This window comes from Carettochelys insculpta, chromosome 3, assembly GCF_033958435.1.
Source record: "Carettochelys insculpta isolate YL-2023 chromosome 3, ASM3395843v1, whole genome shotgun sequence".
Taxonomy (NCBI): domain Eukaryota; kingdom Metazoa; phylum Chordata; order Testudines; family Carettochelyidae; genus Carettochelys; species Carettochelys insculpta.
In genome coordinates, this window is record NC_134139.1 from 113,012,176 (window position 1) to 113,034,511 (window position 22,336).

Here is a 22,336-nt window from a genome sequence, read left to right on the forward strand (position 1 = left end):
ATGAAAGATAGGAGCCTACTTTTGAGGATCTTGGTCCTAAGTGACTTAGCAGTGTAAATTCCATTTTCATAAATGCAAATCCATTTTATTGCGCTGTAACTTTCAGGCTCATGGGTATGAAAAAACACCTCCACCCCCATGTATAGCAAATTACAGCATTGTAAAACACCAGTGTAGATAGGCTCCAGGTGCTGTTATCCTTCTTGTGGAAGTGGTTTATGCCATACCAAAGTCAACCCAAGGGTTTTTGGCAACTCCCCCATTTTCTATATAAAGAAAAATGAGAAGTCTAAAATAAAACTTTACATTTATTTAGTTGGCATTCAAAATGAGCAATATAAAAGTTAAAATAACTATTTGTATTAATTTTCTCTATTTTTCATTAATCCTAACACAGTTATATTGTATAAAGTAAGCTATCCAGTAGCTGACACTTTAAAGTTTTAACTGTTTTGAGTTGTACACACTGTTTGTGGTCAACACTATAAACAGTTAATATTTGAGGAAGAAACCTTTTCCTTTGTTTGTTCTTTTATTTGTTCAGCATTCATTTTATAATACCGAGGTCTAGACAGTTTCTTTTTATCTGCCAGGGTGCTAATTTTCTGGAAAAAAAATAAGCAACTGTTTTAACTAAATTATGAAAATAGAGAACAATGATCGTAAAGTAGAATACTATTTATGTTTAACTAAAAGATAAGTAAATCAAAATGGCTAGTACGAATTTTAACTCATGGTGCAAATAACATATGGAAAGAGAAAAATTATGATGTTGCATTGCCATGGGACAATAGAGCATATAGCTCGCTATCTATTGAAAACTTTCCTGATGAGTTACTGCACATGCAATGAGATCATAGTAACATAAATCTGGCAAATTTTAATTTATTTTATTGGTTTTACCCTCACTTAAAACTGTTTGAAAATTAAACAAGGCCAGAATTTCTGTTATCATGGCCGTGTCTACACTATCCAAAAACTTCGAAATGGCCATGCAAATGGCCATTTCGAAGTTTACTAATGAAGCGCTGAAATACATATTCAACACCTCATTAGCATGCGGGCGACCGCGGCGCTTCGAAATTGACGTGGCTCGCCGCCGCACGGCTAGTCCAGACAGGGCTCCTTTTCGAAAGGACCCCACCTACTTCGAAGTCCCCTTATTCCTATGAGCAAATGGATAGTGTAGACGTAGCCCATCAAACACTTTTGTAATTAGAATGAAAAGGAAGGTGTCTGTTAAGTAGTATTCGTTAACATTAGCAGTCGGGTGTTCAAAAATTAGGGCTTTACTAATACTTTAACTTGTGCAGATTGCCAACTCCTCCCAAGACCTGTGTAGCTGTAAGTTTCTTTGTAAATGATTCTGTAACTTTTGGTTTTTATGGATAGGGTTGTTAACACTAAGCTCATCCCTTTTACCTTGGGAAGAGGTGGTCCAGATTTGTCTGGTCTCTTCCCTTTGACCTGTCTAGCTTGGGTGACCCTTCCAGGAGCTATAGGTCCCACTGTTATAGTTCTCCAGGTCAAAAGCCACACACGACAAGGAATGGATCACAGGGTCATTGAAGGACAACTGGGGACTCCTGGTGTCAGTGAGAAGTTTGTTCTGACACAGAGTGAAGTGAAGGAGACTTGTAGATGACCTATGTTCCACTCAGAGTATAAGGGTTTAAGGAAAGAAAGAAAGAAAGAAGGCTATTACTTTCACAGGACTAGTCTGCAATAAAGGCAATCTTAATCTTACAAATACACGTGATTCTCCTTTTACAACCTTGTTGAAACTTCTTACCAAATTTTTCAAGTCTAACACAACATAAATTTTTCCTGGGCATAGCATCTTTGGGATCATGGCTTGTAACATGGCAAAACAGCTGTTGTGGGTCACTAACTGGCCTTCACTAAGTGGCAATCAACACTGACTCAACTGTATGACTGGCCCACACTGGGCTACTGATAATGACTGAACTGCCAGACCCGGCCCTCCTGAGGCAGCAAACCCAAGCAATGCTCTTTTCAAGCTATATTGTGACACATTCTAACTGTATTTACATACACAGCCATGCTCTACAATGTGATATAAATAACTCATCTTCTGGCACTGCAATGATACACTTTTTTGCAAGTACAATATTAGGTACTTTCATTTATAAGAGATAACATATTAATATATTTTTAAATAGAGAAAAAAGGACATCCATCTAATCTGGCACCCATTCAAGCCTGGCACGCTAAGTGAAGTGACTGCCTAGGTTGCCCATGTGATTGGACCGGCTTTGGGTTTACCTAGATCACTCGGAGAGCTCTCTCCCAGAGCTGGTACTGTGACCATACTGCTCCATTAAAGTGCTGCTGCAGCTGTGCTTTAAGCTTAGCAGTGTAGACAGACAGAGGTGTTTACAAAATTTTCAGAATCTTAAAGTGAGAATGTTCCTTAAAAAGTAGTTTCGTGTATAATACTTTACTGAATGTCACTGCTGTATTAAGTGAAACCACTTACGTTTTCTCCTGTGTTGCTATGTGAAAGACTCACACAAAGCACACTGGGAAATGACTGGGATGAAAATAGTGGAAGTGGTTATATGCAGTGCTGTTAAATGCACGAATTCAACAAAACGAAAAAAGAACATTTACTTCTAATTTCTTTCAGCTAGTCTTTTTATATACTACAAATAATAATAGTAAGAAAAAGTTGGGTTTTTTTTTTATATTGCCATAGATTCTTTCAGAGCAAATGATTCAAATTAAACATATAAAACAATATGCCAATAGTCAGCCATGCTGGAACACAGAAATTAATGTCCCTGGTAGATCAATAGTTTAGATGAGTGTATTGTGATGAATGCATCAATTCCAAAATCTGAGTGCTTCCTTACAGAGAGAGATCTGGCTCCCTTTTGGCAATTTATGTAAAACATATAGGTCTTACTAAGTCCAACGTGACCTTCATATGGGTGTTCTTGATGAAAGGCAGAAAGTGTGCACAGGTGTTCCTGCCAGCTCTTAGCTCCAAAAGGGAGATACGGAGGGTCACTTTTCTGGAAAGCAATTTATATGGAACTTTGTGCTTGTATAGATGAGCTCCCTATTAGGGAGGCATCCATCCCAGGATGGTGAATCTGTGTAATAGGATGTAACTTTCAGTCTCTGTCCAACAACTAGGAGCACTGTGAATTGTGTAATAGGAGGAATGATCTCACTTCATCAAGGTTAGTGTTGATATTATTACCCTAGGTGGAGCAGTCTGTACTGATAACGGTCCTGTCTAAAGTTATACTGTAGGAAATCTCAAATATAACGTAGTATTGAGATATGGAAGTAGAAGCTTGATTTCCAGCCCTTGACCTGCAATCTCCTTGCTCTAGAGCTGCTCCATCCCATATTTATTTAATGCCCTTATATCTAGAAAGGGACTTCAATCTCCATTTTCTTTACAGAAACCACTGAACAACTTTTGGTGCAACTTTGGGAATCAGGAAACCATGGGAGTAAAACCACTTGCTCCTGAGTTGCAATAAAAGTTGATCAATGGTTTCTGTAAATAGAAATCATGTCTTATTAATCTGCTAGAGTTCTTTAAAGGGGTAAACAAGCATGTGGACAAGGAGGATCCAGCAGATACAGAGTATTTAGATTTCCAGAAAGCCTTTGACAAGGTGCCACACCAAGGGCTCTTAAGTAAGTTGTCCTTGGATAAAAGGGAAGGTCCTCTCATCAACTGATATCTGGTTAAAAGACAGGAAACAAAGGGTAGGAATAAATGGTCAGTTTTCATAATGGAGAGGGGTAACTAGTGCTGTCCCCCAAAGGTCCGTACTGGGACCAATCCTATTCAGCATATTTATAATTGATCTGGAGAAAGGGGTAAACAGTGAGGTGGTGAAATTTGATTTAAACTGCTCCAAGTAGTTAAGAACAAAGCAAAATATGAAGAGCTTCAAAAGTCACAGACTGGAATCTTGGTGGTATATAGTCTGGAGCCAAAAGCAAATCTGGGTACCAGGATGTGCTTGGTACCAGGGCCCTGGTACCAAGTAATGGAAACATGGAAATATACATATCTCATGGAACTGGAAGGAACCTTGAGAGGTCATGGAGTCCAGTCCTCTGCACTCACAGCAGGAGCTATTCACCATCCCTCATCAATTTTTTTTTAATCTTACCTGCCCCAGAACCTCAAAAGGCCCCCTCAACTATTGAGCTCACAACCCTGGATTTGTAAGGCCAATACTCTAACCCAGGAGTGTCCAACCTGCGGCCCGTGGGCCGCATGCGGCCCTGGACAGCTAGTAATGCGGCCCCACAAGATCGTAAACTTTTAACATTATTATGTGATTTATATACATTAACTATATTATATATTTTGTACGCGGCCCAAGACTATCTTCACTCAATGTGGCCCAGGCAAGCCAAAAGGTTGGACACCCATGCTCTAACCACTGAGCTAAAGTTATGTTGTACTTAAAGGATTAATTTTCTATCTACAACATACCACCTCTAATTGTGTCCTCCAGTGTAATATTTGCCCACATGATCTGCTACATCTGTCACTGATTTGGTAAGCTTCCTCATTGACCTTGCCATTTTGGAGATTTCCTGCCATTTTTCTGACTGAAGAGACTGATGTAACACATGCTTTGTTTTCAGAGCTGAGATATCCTGATCAAGCTGCAGCATCTTAGTAGATGTTTGTGAGAGTTCATTGTCCCTCCCAACAAGCTGTAACGAGGAAAATATTGTTCGTTTAAAAAGGAGGCCAGATGGAACAAAACCAAAAGCAACAGATTTAAGATTTTTAATCTTACAAATTATTGGACAGATATGTACAGATTTGATATCTCACCGATTTTAAAACACAATAATCAAAGACAAAGATTTAATTTTGTTAGAGATATTTAGTATCTTTCACAGGGTTTTTTTTGCCTTGTGGTGACACATATACTAAAATGACACCATTTGGTTTAGTAAGACCCTTTAGTGGCTCTGTTTGTCATCTGTAATCAACTTTAAATCTCATCTATGGAGAGATTAAGAGCAAGATTCTGCAGGATGCTGAGCACCCTTAAATCCCATTAACTTCTCATCGTTAATACTGAGGGATTGTGATGCATTATTCTCAACACAGCCCTAAGGATGACAATACAATCTCGTCACTTCTGTCAGTCCTTTGGGCTGAATGATCACATAGTAGAATGAAGCTGCAGCACAGACATGAAGAGACTGCATGAGCGAAAGGTCAGCCTACAATGAATGTAGATGAACACTAATTTCTGCTAGACTGCCAGAAAATTAGATTTACCACCAGTTGGTCATGGGGAGAGGAACAAGAGCCTACAAGGGTATGTCTTCACAGCAAAGGAAATTCCAAAGCTGGACTGTGCAAATTGCTGTTTGTTGCTGATTGCTGGACTTGAGCCATGGGGCTAATTCACTGCTGCCTAGCCTCTGGGCTTGAGCTGGGACAGGTTCCAGGACCCTGCAGGATGGGAAGTCTACACATCAATGAAGCACCTCCACAACCTGAACCCAACAGCTGGCACAGGTCAACTGAGATTTTTCTTTTCTATGTAGACATACTTTGAGTCTCATACTTTGCTGGAAATGCCAAAGTCATGCTTGGATTACTTTTATTTCAATAAGAGAGTGGGAAAATATTAAGTTATACTTTAGGGTACAATATTTATAATTTTATTCCATGATTTTCCCATTTTTTGCTTTGCATTTAAGTTAGGTCCTTAACATATATTTGTTAATTTTTCAAAGGAATATTGAAAATGAGAATAAAAAGCACAATGTAGTTTTCATTTGCACTTTTTCTAAGTTCTTTTGCAGTTTATTTTTGTATCCAAAGAATACCTGGTATTTAGTAGAGTTCTGAAAACTAAGGAAACACAGGTTCCTAGGAAATGTCTATATTACAAGTTACAATAGACAAAAGTCAGACTTATGGATAGAACTGATGCAATTATAATAATAAAGGATAGATTTATGCTCCTCTGTGCATAGGGGGAAGTTCCCCCAGGGAAAAGGGAGATTAGGGATTTCAATTCCACCCTAATGTGACATTTTAATGAGGGGGTTTGTGTGAACCCCTGCCAGGGGCTATCCACAAACCTTATTGGGGAGTGGGAATGCACTGAATCAGTACATCAGACTATCGTTCGCTTCCATGAATGGTAAGTTGGGCCCTATGTTTATTTTAAGGTTTCTCACTTCATCATATAAATTAGATAAAATAATTTACCTGATTTTGTAAACTTGATACAAGGTCTACCAACAAAGCTTTATCTCTTTGTAGTTCAGTATTATCCTGTTCCTCTTTGTCCAGCATACCCTTCATTTCAGCTATTCGACTACACATTGTTGCAACGTTTAAGTCAAGAGACGTGCTTCCTTGTTTCAAAATGTGAATCTGAGAAAAACAAGCCACAGTCAAGATCATAAAAGACATAGATAGATAGAGTAAATTCTTTCATATCCGGCAGTCCCAGGTCCGACAGACTGCTGGATATTCAAAAATTTGGGATAATAGTTGTACCTAGCAATGCATAACACTAAAGAAAAACAAGATTAGATATTAAGAAACAAACAAAAATGTATGCAGAGGACTTTATCTACCAACAGTAGTAGTAGTATTGTACACTGTAAACATACATTGTATTTGCCATATTAATTTGTATTTACTTTCACTATACTGTATTTATGGAAAACATAACTAAAATTTACTTATGGTTAAAATGCCAGTTACTTGAGAGTTGTGGAGGATAGAAAGTGTTTACTGTATATAGATAGATAAGATAGATAGAATAAACTATGTATGTGAACAAGTACACACAAGTCTGCAATATTTTTCAATTTCAAATGCTTGCAGAAATGCTTCCAGTCATGTAAACTTTTGGAACCTCTGGGATTATACCACTCCCATATTCTATTTAAAAAAATGAATTTCCAATTTAAGTAAAGAGTGATACTGATTTCTGAGCTTAGGACAGCTCTCTGGGAATAGGCATCTGCAATCAGTATGGTGTTCTTTCTTCTGAGACCTAAAGACGTTTTTCTGATTATGCACCTGCCACATGCAAGCAGGATCAGCAAATGTAACTTTCAGTTTCTGACCAACACCTAGGAGCAAAGTGAATGGTTAAGTATGTATTAAACAGAACATTAAACTAACTACTGTTTCCAACCTTTTTGTTAATAAAGCCATCATCTCTGTGACAAGCCTGCATTCTGCTGGCCTGGGGCATGAATTAAGAACTACTTTTGCATTCCAGCTTGTTTTTGTGTATGACATTTACTTTGTAGTAGTGGTTTATTCGACAAATAATAAACAAACTCTGGGCCAGATTAACTAGTTATCAGAGTTCCTATTTTTGTGGTCAGACACACTTCTTGCATGGTATCCAACTGGCACACTTTGCATCTGCCTACATAGCTGCTGGGAGTAAAGACTTATGCTCTTGGGACCCCATTAATGTGCTAAAAACAGCGATGAAGACAGACGTTCCAGCTCATGCTGGAGTGCAGGGAGGGAGATGGGTTTCAGAGCCTGAGCTGAAGCTTGAACATCAAAGAAATGTCTGTGCAGCTATATTTAGCATGCTTTCCGGAGCCCCTTTAGGATGAGGCTGTCAACCCAGGCTGCAAGAATTGCTTCCAGCAATGGTGTAGATGTACTCTTAGTATCCCCAGAAAGCTAGACTACCATTTTTCATTTGTGTTTGTACAGCACCTAGCAAAACAGGAACTTGGCCCATTATTAGGATTCAGAGGTATGATAATACATATAATATATCAAGATGAGTAAAGACTTAAGTGATATTCAAAACTTCCCTAGGAGTGATATTTACTGTTACTTTTATTATGGCAGGGAACAGTTCTCAAAATACCATCCGTGTACCAATAATAAAGCAACCCTGATATTCTTCAAGAGCTATGATCAATGAAAATTCAGAACGAGAAAGAAACACAGGAACATGTGTTTCATATTAAGGAATTATTATGCTACCACATTAGTAAGGCCAAACAACATTCACAGCCACGAACAATGCATCCTGGACCAGGTATTTGGTTCCCCAAATCAATGAAATCTAGTCTTATGTGTTTTTTATCTATACCATACAGATTTTGTGAGGGAAACAGCATTTCCAAAACTGGGGGTCCTGACCCAAAAGGGAGTTGCTTGGGCAGGGGGTGCTCACAAGTTTATTTTAGAAGGATTGCAATACAGCCACCCTTATTTGCTCTAGAGAGCCCGAGAGTGTAGCTGTTGGCCAGCCACCCAGCTCTGAAGGTAGTGCCCTGTCAGCAGCAATGCAGAAGTATGGCAATACTATACCATGCCACCCTTACTTCTGCACTGCCACTGGTGGCAGCTCTGCCTTCAGAGCTAGGCTTCTGGTCAGCAGCTGCTGCACTCCAGCTGCCCAGCTCTGAAAGCAGTGCTTCTGCCAGCAGCACCAGCAGCAGCAGCAGCAGCACAGAAGAGTAGCAATATCACAACCCCCCCACACATAATCTTGTGAACCCCCACTCACACAACTTCTTTTTGGATCAGAGCCCTGACAATTAAAATGCTATGGGAAAATAATAAATTTCATGATCATGAAATTGACTAAAGTGGACTGTGAATTTGGTAGGCCCCTGGGCATAAGAACACCAATTCCACGGGTGGCAGGTATCAAAGGCAGGGGAAGGCTAAACTTACCCAACCTGCCTGTGTGGCCCCACCCACGCTCCTCTTCAAGGCCCTCTCCTGCTTCTTGTCATGCTCTGCTGTCAAGGCCTGGGCTGTGGTACCAGAATCAAGTGGGGGACAGGGGGGCCATAGCCATCCTATTTCTCCTCCTCCCTCCATGAGGCCAGGCCAGTGTTGAGCCTTGCTGAGGAGCCTGGGAAGCTGTGGGGAGCCTAGGACCCTTCACCTGTCATGGCCATGGAGCCTGGGATATGGGCAGGGGCTGCTTTTGGCTCCTGCTCACTTCACTCCATCCATGTTTGGGAGGGCTCTGGTACCTTTACCCAGGTTGGCCTGCAGCCAGGTATTCCAGATGGTGCTTGCACTGTGCACCAGCTGGGTGTTGCAGGGCTGGGGAGTGATAGTCTGGTAGGAGAAAGGGTTTGGAGAGGTGGGCCAGCTGGGAGCTAACCTCCCAAAACCTGTGGTTCATTTGCTGCCCGTGCCAAGTTGTAAAGGGGGAAGAAGAAGTGATATTACTTCAAGGCAAACCCCCAACTGGATGAACAAAAAGCCACTGACAGCATCTCTGCGTGGAGCTGTTTGCGTATGCTGAATGTATGACAAGTGGGAAGGTGTTATGATGGTAGCTACATACAGGAGGAATCCTGGAAAACTGGGATAAAACTCAGTGACTCTAGAATGGGAAAGTCAGCCAGAAAGATAGGATTCCAACTGCAGATCACAAGAAAGATTCTGGTGTCATGGATTCATGTGGCCCATGACCACTGAACAATAATAAAATGGCCCCAAACAAAAACAAAAAAAAAAAACCAAACCCCCCAAAAAACAAAAAAAAGCCTTTGACTGATGGGTTTGAGTCAGCAATACTATAAATGGAAGAATAAACCTTACCACTAGGCCTTCCTTCAATAACCAGGGCATTATGGATCTGTTCCATTTCCCATTGAAGTAAACGAAGAACTGTTGACTTCAATGGAAGCTGGATCAGGTCCTACAAGAACAAATTGGAGTATACCCTCCTTAACAAATGAATCTGGCAGAAAAAAATATGATGCCTTATACTTAGGTGAACAATGAAGACACATTTAGAAAGTCAATGAAGTCATAGACAACCTTTTCCATAAAGTCTTGCAAGGTTTTCTTTTCCTGCTGCAAGAGCTCTTGATGGATCTTGATCTCATGTTTCAGATGCTCTTTGTGGTCTTTCACCGTGAGAAGCTGAGTAAAGCTGGAAGACTTAGATGTACAACTTTCTTCCCGGAGGGCTCTCTCCTGAAATGTTATAAATGCACAGCTGGACCAAAGTGTATTAAAATGATTGCTGTGATACTTCCCAGGAGCCCCCCAGAGTTGTGAAGAAATTTGCTATCACCCATTTTTATCATGAGAAAGCTTTGTGCGTGCCCATTGGATGACTGCTTCCTGAGTCCACTGGCCATGGGTAACACAGGCACTCCTTTCTTATCCAGGGCAGGCTTTGCTGTAACCTCTGCATGTTAGTGACAGGCACATTCCAAAGCCTGAGCTTGCTCAGCAACTCCCTGGAGTGTGCAGCTCCTACTCCAGTGTTATGTCTACACTAGGGGAAAACTTAGAAATATCCATGCTAATGGCCAAATCGGAGAATACTAATGAGGCACGGAAATGAATATTCAGCACTTCATTAGCATGCTGCTGGCTGTGGCACTTCGAAAGTGCCACGTTTCACTCGCATGCAGCTTGTGTGCCCAAGGGTCCTTTTCAAAAGCTGATAGGAATAAAGGGATTTCAACATTTGCACGGTCCTTTTGAAAAGGACCCCATTGTAGATAAGCCACGGGCATGCGAAACGCAGCACTTTCGAAGTGCCATGGCTGACAACACATTAATGAGGTGCTGAATATTCATTTCACCACCTCTTTAGTATTCTCCGATTTGGCTACTAGCATGGCCATTTCAAAGTTTTCCTCTAGTGTAGACACGGACCGGGGGGGACACACAGAATTTTGAGATTTATTGTTCCCATAAAGAACAGAACCCACAGCTAACCAGTTACAGCCTAGGTCACATGTTCTCTTAACACACAGAACTTAGATATTCTCAGAGGGGTAGCCATGTTAGGCCATAGCTTCACAAATAACAAGCAGCCCTGCAGCACATTAAAGACTAACATTTATTAGATCATGCGCTTTCGTGGGTAAGACCCATTTCTTCAGATTATTGGAGTAGACAATTAGAATCCAGAGTTTGTATAGAGTTGGGTGGAGAGAGAAAAGAGGAAAAAATGGTGTGACGAGTAGATGAAGCCAATTAAGTTAAACAGGATGTGTTCCATTCCTGCGAATACCAAAAGTAGGGAAACTGCCTTTGTAATGCATAAAATAACTGAGATCTCTGTTAAGGCCTAATTTAAATGTGTCAAATGTGCAAATGAATTCTAATTCAGATGTCTCCCTCTGTAATCTTGAGGTAAAATCCTTTTGTAGAAGAATGGTTACTTTTAAATCCACTATTGAATGTCCAGGAAGGTTAAAGTATTTCCCTATAGGTTTATGTGTATTCCAATTCCTGATGTCAGATTTTTGTCCATTCATCCTTTGGCACAGAGACTGTCAAGTTTCTCCAATGTACATGGCAGAGGGGCATTGCTGGCACATGATTGTCTATATAACATTAGTGGATGTGTACGTGTATGAGCCCCTGATACTGTGGCTGATACGGTTAGGTCCCATGATGGTGTTGCTAGTATATATATGTGCACAGAGTTAGCAAGAGGGTTTGTTGCAGAGACAGGTTCCTGAGTTAGTGTTTTTGTGGTCTGGTGTGTGGCTGCTGATGAGCTTTTTCTTGAGGTTGGACAGCTGTCTGTGAGAGGACAAACCTATCACCCAAGGCCTGTGAGAGTGAGGGATTGTGTTCCAGTATAGATTTTAGGTTGTCAGTGATGCAGTGGGGGGCATTAAGCTGCGGGTCATAGGTGATGACAAAGTGGTGTCTTGTTATTTTCTTTTTTGGGCTTATCACAAAGTAGGTAACTTGTGCGTACTCCTCGGGCTCCGTTAATCTGCTTCTTTACTTGGCCAAGTGGGTAATTTTTACAAATGCTTAAAAAAGATCTTATCAATTTTTGTCTTTGTCAGTGTGATTGGAGCAGATCTGGTTGCATCTTTGGGCCTGGCTGTAGACAAGGGATCATGTGATGTATCTTAGATGGAAGCTGGAGGCATGTAGGCAAGAATAGCGGTCAGTGAGTTTCTGGTAGAGAGTAGTATTAATGTGACCTTCATTTATTTGTACTGTAGTATCCAGGAAATGGAACTCTTGTATGAAATGGTACAAGCTGAGATTGATGGTGGGGTGGAAATCGTTGAAATTCCCATGGAATTTTTCAAGGGTCTCCTTACCATGAGTCCATACGATAAAGATGTCATTGATGTAGCATAAGGAGAGGAGAAGTACTAGGGGATGGAAGCTGAGAAAATGTTGTTCAAGTCGCACATAAAAATGTTGGCATATTGTGGAGCCACATGGGTGCCCGTAGCAGCACCACTGACTTGAAGGTATAAATTGTTCCCAAATCAGAAAGAGTTGTATAGTAACATAGAGGGAGCCGTGCTAGTCTATATACTATCGAAACAAAAAGCAGTCAAGTAGCACTTTAAAGACTAGCAAAATAACTTATTAGGTGAGCTTTCGTGGGACAGACCCACTTCTTCAGACCATAGCCAAACCAGAACAGACTCAATATTTAAGGCACAGAGAACCAAAAACAGTAATCAAGGAGGACAAATCAGAAAAAAATGATCAAGTTGAGCAAATCAGAGAGTACAGGGGTGGCGGAGGGGAAGGTCAAGAATTACATTAAGCCAAGTAAGCAGACGAGCCCCTATAGTGACTCAGAAAATTCCCATCCCGGTTCAAACCACGTGTTAATGTGCTGAATTTGAATACACAAGACAGCTCGGCTGTTTCCCTTTTTTCTGAGTCACTATAGGGTACAGCATGCTGTACCTTACTAACTCCCAGTTATTTTCCAAAAGTCTTTACTTATAAATAGGATACCCCTGTGTTTCATTTTTTTCCTGCAGATTTTCTTTCATGATTTCAGACTCTCTTCATTAGCATCAGGCTCTATGCAAATAGGATCCCACTGCAAAGTGAACAATATACAGAAAGACAAGCATTTACCACCCCTTGCCTGATGTAACCCGTCCAAGGAATGTTACCTCCTGGTGTCCTGGCTTATTTTAAGAACGTAATTTTCAGAATAGATACATACTTTTTACATATTATATTTACATATATTTTAGCAAACACGATTTTGAAGATTAACTAGCAAAAATCCCCAAAACCTACAGGATTATTTTTAAAATGTATCAGAAGTGGGAAGGCTGCTAAAAAATCAGTGGGCACCAAAACAATCAGTGGCCACTGAAACAACCATTCATGAATAGGAGGAAGTAAAGGACTCTCTTATGTGTCTCTGCACCCTGATCAGTTGTTGAGCCTGTCCAGTTTGAATACACAAGGGCTGATGGTGAATTGGGTAACCAGTGAAGTAGAGAAGGGTGTGAACCCTAGCATGTAGGGCAATCTCTGCCAAGATGTGAGCCCTCCTTCATACTCCCATTAGGGATGGACATTAAGCTGGCAGGGACCCCCAAGTGAGGAAAGCCTCTGGATTGCGATTCCTACCCACCACCCCCTCATGGTGAGAGTTGGTAATTGGCTAGGATTGCCATGCAGAATGTGGAAGATGCCTCCTTCCTGACAGGGATGGTGAGGTGGTGTAAGAATCCCTGAGCGATTTCTGCTCCCCTGGTAAAGGCAGTTTCCTCCTGGAGAGGGTAGCCTCTCCCTGGTAAGGGATAGCCTCCCCCTGAGAAGGGTATATCTTCTTCATTATAGAGGACAAGAATTTTTATTTTCATACTAGATTGGGACTAGACCTGTTAAACAATGCCCCCACTATTGGTTTTAATGCCCTGGGTGACAGTGTTAAATATATTAGGGGTTTAATTTGGGTCGCTGGACCTATGAGTAAAATGATTTTAAGTGAGTCTGTTCTGGTATGGCTATGGTCTGAAGAAGTGGGTCTGTCCCACAAAAGCTCACCAAATAAATTATTTTGTTAGTCTTTAAAGTGCTATTTGACTGCTTTTTTGTTTTGATAGTATATAGACTAGCACAGCTTTCTCTCTGTTATGATTTTAAGTGAGTAGATGACCTCCTTATTAAATCAAATACAGGCGTTGAGGAATGTCAAGTGTTAGGTAAGGACCAAGTGAATCATTTATCATTTTTACGTTTGGTTTTTACCAATGGTACTTTTGATAATTTAAAAATAGATTATTTTAATCCAAATTTGATGCATTTAGACACCTTGGAGGCCCTGTATTTTAGTGAAAGGGAACATTTCCTCATTTATCTACTGTTTTAATAATAGGTTAATTTTATAAATTTCACAAATAGTGGCTCATTTAAAGATGAGATTTTCTATTTTCTATTTGGAATATCCTGTTGAATGCTATAATTGTTCCATTTGCCCATAAATTTTAGCTACATTTGGAAAGTCAGCAAAACATATAAATATGGTCCATAAGAGTAAGGCTATAAGGGCGATTTGTAAAAAAGGTGGTAAATTCTTTCAATTCCACAACATAGGTTGCTAGTATTCCAAGTGTGAGCCCAAGGAGGTGGTCACTCCCAAAATGGGCCATGCCTGTTTGACCTGTGGACTAATTTTCCATACAAAATACAAATTTCTGTGTTTTCTGTTATTGTTTTTCCTCTTTATTGAGCAACAGCTCTACTCTGTCCTTAGTTCTTCCTCTTCTTTCTAATGTATATGTAGAAAGTTTTATTACCCTGTATGTCTCTAGCTAATTAGATTGAGTTTTGTGCCTTGACTCTTCTAATTCTGACCCTACATACCTGTGTTATGTGTTTATATTCATCCTTTGTATTTTGACCTACTGTCTATTTCTATAGAACTCTTTCTTGATTTTGAGATCACTAAAGATTTCCTTGTTAAGCGAGGGTGGTCTCTTGCCATACTTCCTATCTTTCCTATGCACTGGAATAGTTTGCTCTTGTGCCTTTAAAAACGTCTCCTTGAAAAACTGCCAACTGTCCTCAATTATTTGCCGTCTTAGACTTGCTTCCCTACCAGCTCCCTGAGTTTGCTAAAGTCTGCCATCTTGACTTCCATTGTCTTTATTTTGGTGTTTTCTCTCTGACCATTCCTTAGAGTCATAAACTCTACCATTTCATAACCACTTTCACCCAAGCTTCCTTCTACTTTCTAAATTCTCAACCAGTTCCTCTCTATTAATCAAAATCAAATACAGAGCAGAATAGTGGCCTTTGAGAGAACTTGGGTTTCTTCTTCAGAGAATAATCAGTAGGCTATCGTAAAAGAGTAAACAGATGCTCTGTCTGGTCTGATACTGGTATCTAAAGGGCTTCCTTCTGTGTAAGTCCCCTTTTGTTGAACTGCAAAGCAAAGGGAAAGATCTCTGTGGTGTTTTGTACCTTTTTGCATGACACTTAAAACTTCGAAATCATTCCTTGTTATAAGTGCCAAGGCCACAGACTAAACTGTGATACCAGAAGTGCCCAGAACTATGTGTAGAGATGTTTTTGCTTTCAAAGGGAGATCATTTGTTTTAAGTGAGAAAGTACCTTGCAAATAATGCTTGGTAGTTTGCTGTATATAGCTGGAATGCAATGGAGGAAGAAGCCTTCCTTCCAAAGAGATCTACCTATCTGGAATCTAGTCTTTGATAGACTAGGCTGACTAGCTTTCTTGCAGACCACACAACCATCATAGATTGAGGGACTGGATATCTATAGAATTGTTCAAAGCCCCTCTGTGGATTTTTTTTTCTTGCTTGCTTTGCAGTTGTGGCGAATATAACAAGATTCTGCCAGAGATATTTTGATGGCTCCAAAATGCTTTACTGATAACCTGTGGAGGATAAGCAATATTTTATGGAGCTTTTTCTTGATCACCAGAGTTTTGATCCTCAGCATCTGCAATTCAAGGCAGCAACTGTTACTAAAGCAAAAGAGACTGTCTCCTTGGGAAACGATGATGATGATGATGTATTTTTGGGAGATGTTAAAGGCCAGTGATTCACTGGTTTGGAATCAGATTCTTTCTTATTATTCCAGGGGTCAAAAACCTGTGGTTCTTTAAGGAGCCATTTGGGGCTCCTAGCACTGCCACCACTGACTCCATATGGGGCTACAGAGGCCGCCACCACTTAAACAACACCCATAGTTAAAATGAAATTTAGTTGTTCTGTTTAAGCCTTGGCAGCCTCCGGAGGCACTGACCAGTCAGCCGCAGCAGCTGGGGGGAAGCTGGCAGGGCAGGGAGCCCCAGAAGAGGAAGCCAAGCTAAGGTCAGCCTGTAAGAGATCTGGGGGGAGGAGCGGCCCAGCTACATGGAGAAGGAGGCCGCAGGGGGAATAGTGGCAGTGTGTGGGGCTCCTCAGCTGACCCAGGCAAACCCTGGGTTTGGGGCTGAAGGTGTTAAACCTGGAGCTGAAACAGTGGTTTGGGGCTCAGAGGAGTTAAGCCTGAAGGTAAGGGGGATGGGTTAACACGATGGGGGAAAGCTGGGGGGCAGGGGTAACAACTTTCTAACTGGCAAAATCATCATGTGCACACTGTTCTTAAAATGGGCTGACAAAAAGTACAGTTTGACTATTAGTCTCATTCACATGCATTGCAGCTCTTGAAATATTGATTTTGTAACTGAATTTGAAAAAATGGCTCTTCTCGCTATTTTGGTTGCAGACTCCTACATTATGCACTTCTTCACTCCCACCCCTGCAAGATTCTGTGGGAGGTGTGAGACTAAAGCCAAAGGGAGATGAATCCTTCTGTGCTCGTCTACATTAGCCCCCTCCTTTGAAGGGGACATGTAAACGAGGCCAAGCAGTGAATAGCAATGAGGTGCTGCGCTGTGTATGCAGCACCTCATTAGCATAATTCTCACTGTGCAAACTTCAAAGTTGCTAACTTCAAAGCGGTGGCAAGCTGTGTAGCTACAGGCCTTGTGACATACTCATGCAACTTTGAAGTTCCCTTACTCCCAAAAGTTTTGGGAGTAAGGGAACTTCGAACTTGAGCGCGTACTTTGAAGTGCCCACAGCTTCACAGCTTGCCAGCGCTTTGAAGTTAGCAACCTTGAAGTTCACGTGGTGAGAATTATGCTAATGAGGTGCTGCATACACAGCGCAGCACCTCATTGCTAGTCACTGCTCAGCCTCATAGATGAGCCCTCTCTGGGAGATACTGGAATGGAAACTCACTTCTGGAGGCTCTTGAAGATGAGCCCTAGTTAATCCAGAATAGCCATTGTAGAAGGTTGTTATGGATAAGACTGACCAAGTTGGTTAAGATATGCTTTGCTGGGTCATTCCAATCCATGCAATGGGTAAGATAGGGGCTCTGAGATGTGTGGTTTTCAGATTTCTGAAGGAAATACAAGTTTAATCTTGTTGAGTGAGGAAGTGAAGATTTCCAGCTGAATAGGATGGAGTGCAGCAATAAAATGTAGTCATGACAAGAAGAAAGAACAGAAACTTGAAACTCATTCTGTATTTGAGGGAAGGTGGTAAATTCAGCACATCTTAACTGCCTTTGTTTTTTCATACCTATACCACATACGGAGGGCTGCTCTAGCATTTTTGCCTAGAGTTCAGAAGTGGCTGCCATTAAATGGAATTAAAAGGCAGAGGGAAGTCTTTAAGCAACATCTCAGGTTAAATAGCAAATTCAAGCTTAAGGAAAATGCTGATTTAATAAGAACATGCATAATTAAATAAACATAATTTCTCATTTTGAACTGCGTGCTGATGTATTCATATTTAAAAACTATTAACAGCTTACTACCCTACAGAGGGACGAAGAAAGAACATTTAGTTAGTCTGCTTTTATTATGTATCTTCAGAAATGTAAAGGTATTTTCTAATTTGGATCAAATTTCCTTTGTTGTCTCAACTGTTTATTTTACTGAGGAAAGTGAAAAGATTATAGTCTAAATATTACTGAAGTGTAAAAATGTAGAATCTTAGATATATTAATGTAAGGCAGTGAAAAAGGAATATCATCTAAATCTATGCTATTTCCACTTCCTTAACTTTTTTTCAAAAATATGTAAGATGAATTGTTTATCCTTATCCCATTCTTACTATGTTCAGTTGCTTGTTAAGTTCCAAGAGCTGGGAACGGAGCACAGCATTTTCTGTGGTCAGGGATGCATAATCATCCATCATTTTACTTCTTAAGAATCTGTCTTGCTCTGCTAGTAGATCTTTTTTTCTCAGTTGCTGATGAAGAAAACGTATCTCACTTCTGATCAGAAAAAATGCACAGAGAAAATATTTATTGTTAAAAATTCTTCCTTCTGAAAATGACAAATCATATTTTAAACACATCTGGAATTATCAAGTAAGTTATTTAAAATATTGTAACATTAAGATCCAAGTACGAAGTTTGTGTAATAAGACTTTAATCTTAGGACATTTTATACAGCTTTCTGAATACTCTAAATTATCTCATTAAAATCAGCTCTTTCTATACTCTTTGTATCCTAAATCTGCCAATAAGCAATCTAACATTGTTAGGTATAGTATATAGTTATGTTATAACATATCTATGTTTATTAAGAATAATTTCCAAAATAAGGGTGAATTACTAGCAAGGTACATCTTACTTGTAGGAGGACATTCTGTTGTAACAATGGGGAATTACTCTAATGTGTGTGCACATAGATACTCTCTTTTTCTCTCAAAACAAGACTTTATGCATGAACTTGTAAAATATATTACACAATTTAAAAGCCCTCAGGATACTCAAGTAAAATGAAAAAAAATCAGTTAAAATTAAAAAGTTTATAACTGAACACTAACAAGCTCTCCCCTCCCACACACATACTATTATCTGACATTTCTAAAACTCTAAAGGTATGTACTATCAGTCTTAAATCATTTTTATTTTCTACTTTGAAGCCAGATTTGATCTGACTGATTTGGACCATCTCAAGCACAGCACAGCAGCAACAGTACACCGTCAGTCAAGCTGGATTTCCAGCTGTTTTGCACTGCCTGACTAGCACAGAATAGTTGGACTGCACACCCTCATTTTCCCTTACTACATGAAGTCCTCTTTCTCCTATCTACGCACAACAACCCGTTTCCCCCTCCCTCCTATACCTCATGTTCCCCTCTACTCACAGGTCCAGTATCTCTTTCCCTTCTATACCTGTTTCCTCCCACATGTATGTTTTCCTCTCTCTCATCATTCTCACTTCCCACAACTCTCACGTGAACCAGTTCTCTATCCTGTCCCTCATATTCCCTGGCTTACTTACACAGCCTTAGTTTACTGTGGCCCTACAGAGACAATCAGATGCACTGATAAATTCCTAGAAGAATTATTTAGGCTTAATATTCATTTTTTCATTATTTTTCATCTCTGAGAAGAAAAAAATGTATTGTCTTTCAGAGAAACTAAGGAAGAATCGCCCCAGCCTTACTTCTGCTCCTGTTTCTGGGGCTCTCCATCCCACTCTCCCAAGTTAAGGCAGATGGATGATGCAATGTTCTCTTTCTCCCCTTCTAGGCTGGGTGAAAGTAGCAGCATGGGAGTTCTTCATCTCCCTGCCCTGCCCCGGGCCTGGTGTTAGAGGGAAGGTGTGCAGAGAAGAGCTTTCTCTTTGTTGACAGAATCTGAATCAGGTTGGGGGAGGAGGAGAGAAAGGGGTTTGGATCTGCCCTGAGATGCTGGGCTTTTTTTGTTCCCTCCTTCCTTCCTGTGAGAATTGTTTCCACTCCCAAGCGGAGAGGAAGAAAGCTCCACTTGCTTCCTCCAGCAGTTCTAATTGGCTGCTCTTTTCAGGATGGAACCCTGTAATTTTTAAATTAAGCAAATTCCTGATGGATGTTAAATTGATGACTACATGGACTAAAACTAACCATTTATTTCTTACAACACTGTAAGTGGAACTACTGTGCAAGCTCTCTTGCACTGACCCATTTACGTTCGTCAGTCCTGAACTGGAATGAGAGAGACTACCTTTTGTTCAACATGTTAATTTTTCACTTTATTTCAACAGAGTGTAACACCTTTTGCTAAATGGAAAAGAAGTGAAAGCAGTACATCATGACTCCCTGCAACATGTCAGAAAATGGGTGCCAGCTGAAAGTGACCCCATCCACAGTAAAGACAGACACCAATAATCAAACGCTTAACAGGTTAATAAATCCCAAATTATCAATACCTCAAAACTTGCCAAATACTTTGCCCATTACCTGATGTCATGTGTGATCCTGTCTTGCATCATTTCTGTGTTTTTAAATATTTTATCTTCCATTTCATGCACAGCAAACTGCGCTTTCATAAGTTCCTTTCTCTTTTCAGAAAGCTGCAACTCTATTGCCTTCTGCTGCTCTGACCATTGTTTCAGCTTGTTGTCCGTATATATATAAAAGGAAACAATGATACAGTAGAATGAAGACGGATTCAGGTTTACTATATGTTTATTTTTAAAATAACTATAAAACATATATCACTCATTAAGTTGTTCCAATAAACAGTCTAGTTAAAACTAGTTTGACTACTATAAAGCTGCTCAGTAGTGTTATTCCTTTATTGTCTTACCCTACATAATGATTCTTGACCAGGTACATAAAGTTCATGTAGAAGGTTGTTGTGCTTTTGAGGATAAAAGTTCTAAATTCAGTCACAGTTGAGGAATGTGCTATCTGCATGTATGTGGTTAGGGTTTATTATATGGATGCTTGAGAAAATGTATTTATAATGAGTGCAAAGAATACACATTTTTAAATATAAATTATTTTAACATTTCCTGATCAACAAACTTTGTCAATTCAGGTGTCTCCATCAAATTGTACCACACACACAAATATTTGAGCAACAAACTTCTGTTTATTTTTAAGTAACCATTCATCAGAATATTGGAAAAAACAAACCAATTAACAAAAAAACAGTAGGGAAACGAAGAGTTACTGGGCTACTGCAAACACATATACATGCCAGCAATATTATGCACAAGTAGTCCTATTGGACTAACTGGAGAAATAAAATTTAGACGAAACACAAGCACATTTTAAACTCTGTCAGCAATATTTCATATTTTTGTTGCTTTCTTTCTGTTTGACATCAGAAAAGTCTCTGAAAATATTTGAATTATTTATACTGCCTTATATAAATGCACAGATTGAATTCAAGAAATAGATTCCTCTCCAAATATTGTAATTTATAATTATTTAAAATGTGGCAGCATTTAGACTCTCCAACCAAGATGAGTTCCCCCTCAAGCAATTTAGGGCTTATGTTCACTAGCAAGTTACTATACTGTAACTTTCTCATTTGGGGCGTGAAAAAGCACCCCCACCAAACCACTCCCGAAGCACAGCAAGTTATGACGCTATAAAGCACCAGTGTAAACAGGATCCCAGGACTGTGAGCTATGCCCCTCATGGAGGCGGTTTATACAAAGTGCTGGGATAGCTATCACTCATTGCTCATGCCGTGAATATGCGGCCATGCTTTAAACTTAGGAGTGTTGACAAAGTCTTACACTCTGCAGACTCCTGTGCCAGCTGAAGTCAATGCAAAACTCCTGCTATTTTCAGTAGTGCAGGATTAGGCCTTTAAGGACCCACGTGGACACAAAGGTCATTGCAAGATCAAGGACTAGAATTCAATCCACTCATTGGAACCATACAGAAGTCACTATTACGTCTGCAGGCAATTCATGTTACTGTGATATTCACAATAGCCTATAATTAGTATTTAAAGGGAATACTAGGAACATTGTGGTATAAAGCAACTTGTAAAAGCCTCATAATACACATTGTACTGGAAGTATTGATGGGACAAGGTGTCCAAGGGCTACATCTTCTGCTGATTGTGTGGGATGACTGCTAATGAAATGAGAAGTATATTTTGGGTGTGAGGCTGAATTCAGAGTGATGAGTAAAATGGTACAAATCAGTTCCCCTGAGGCTTGTTCACAGACTCTGTACCATTTTCAGAAAAATGTCAGTAAAATTAGTGGAGTCTGAGGACACCAAGCAGGATTAGAGCCATAATTTTGGTTAATTATTATTCCACACAAAGCTCATTGCATGATTTTTCAGTGTATTATGAAATAATTTATTATCATAGCTGTAGATTTAAAGAAAATATAAATTGCAAACCAACAATAAGATTTTTTTCCTGATCAGCTGAATTCCATCTAACATAGTAACTGGAATACGTATGTAAGAGATTCGTATTAAAACCTCTTGCCTGCCACAAGACAGAAGAAATAAAATTCCATAAATGCTCTCGACTGATGTAATAAAATAATGGGAACAGGCAGTACCACCTTTGATTTTATCACAAGGATTTTCTGTTCACAATTACTCAGGTTGGTTTGTTGCTGTTCTAATTCCTGCCTGGCACGCAATAGCTCCATTTCCTTTTCAGAAAATGGTCCGTCTGCCTGCACCTTCCTTTGCTTCAGTTGCATGATCTCTTCAGCTAAAGCCTTCTTCTCTCTTGAATGAAGTTCTAAAAGAAGGAAGAAGCAATTTTAACGGGATTCATTTTTTTTCAGCATATATAGGTTGA

General features: G+C 39.9%; 1 protein-coding gene across 3 annotated transcripts in view; it reads right to left on the reverse strand.

Moving 5' to 3' along the window:
• Positions 1-322: 322 nt before the first annotated feature.
• The window catches only part of LOC142011336 (uncharacterized), a 44,348-nt gene continuing 22,334 nt past the window's right edge, over positions 323-22,336 (reverse strand). For 2 of the 3 annotated variants that reach the window (XM_074990624.1, XM_074990626.1), the window contains exons 5-11: positions 22,092-22,276; positions 20,008-20,162; positions 17,887-18,049; positions 9,815-9,973; positions 6,245-6,412; positions 4,493-4,719; positions 323-3,725 (exon numbers count right to left, since the gene is read on the reverse strand). In XM_074990624.1, the coding sequence (XP_074846725.1) occupies positions 4,498-4,719; positions 6,245-6,412; positions 9,815-9,973; positions 17,887-18,049; positions 20,008-20,162; positions 22,092-22,276 (1,052 nt within the window). In that variant the 3' untranslated portion in view covers positions 323-3,725; positions 4,493-4,497. The remainder of the gene's footprint in view (positions 3,726-4,492; positions 4,720-6,244; positions 6,413-9,814; positions 9,974-17,886; positions 18,050-20,007; positions 20,163-22,091; positions 22,277-22,336) is intronic. The other variant, XM_074990625.1, reaches the window with a different exon arrangement.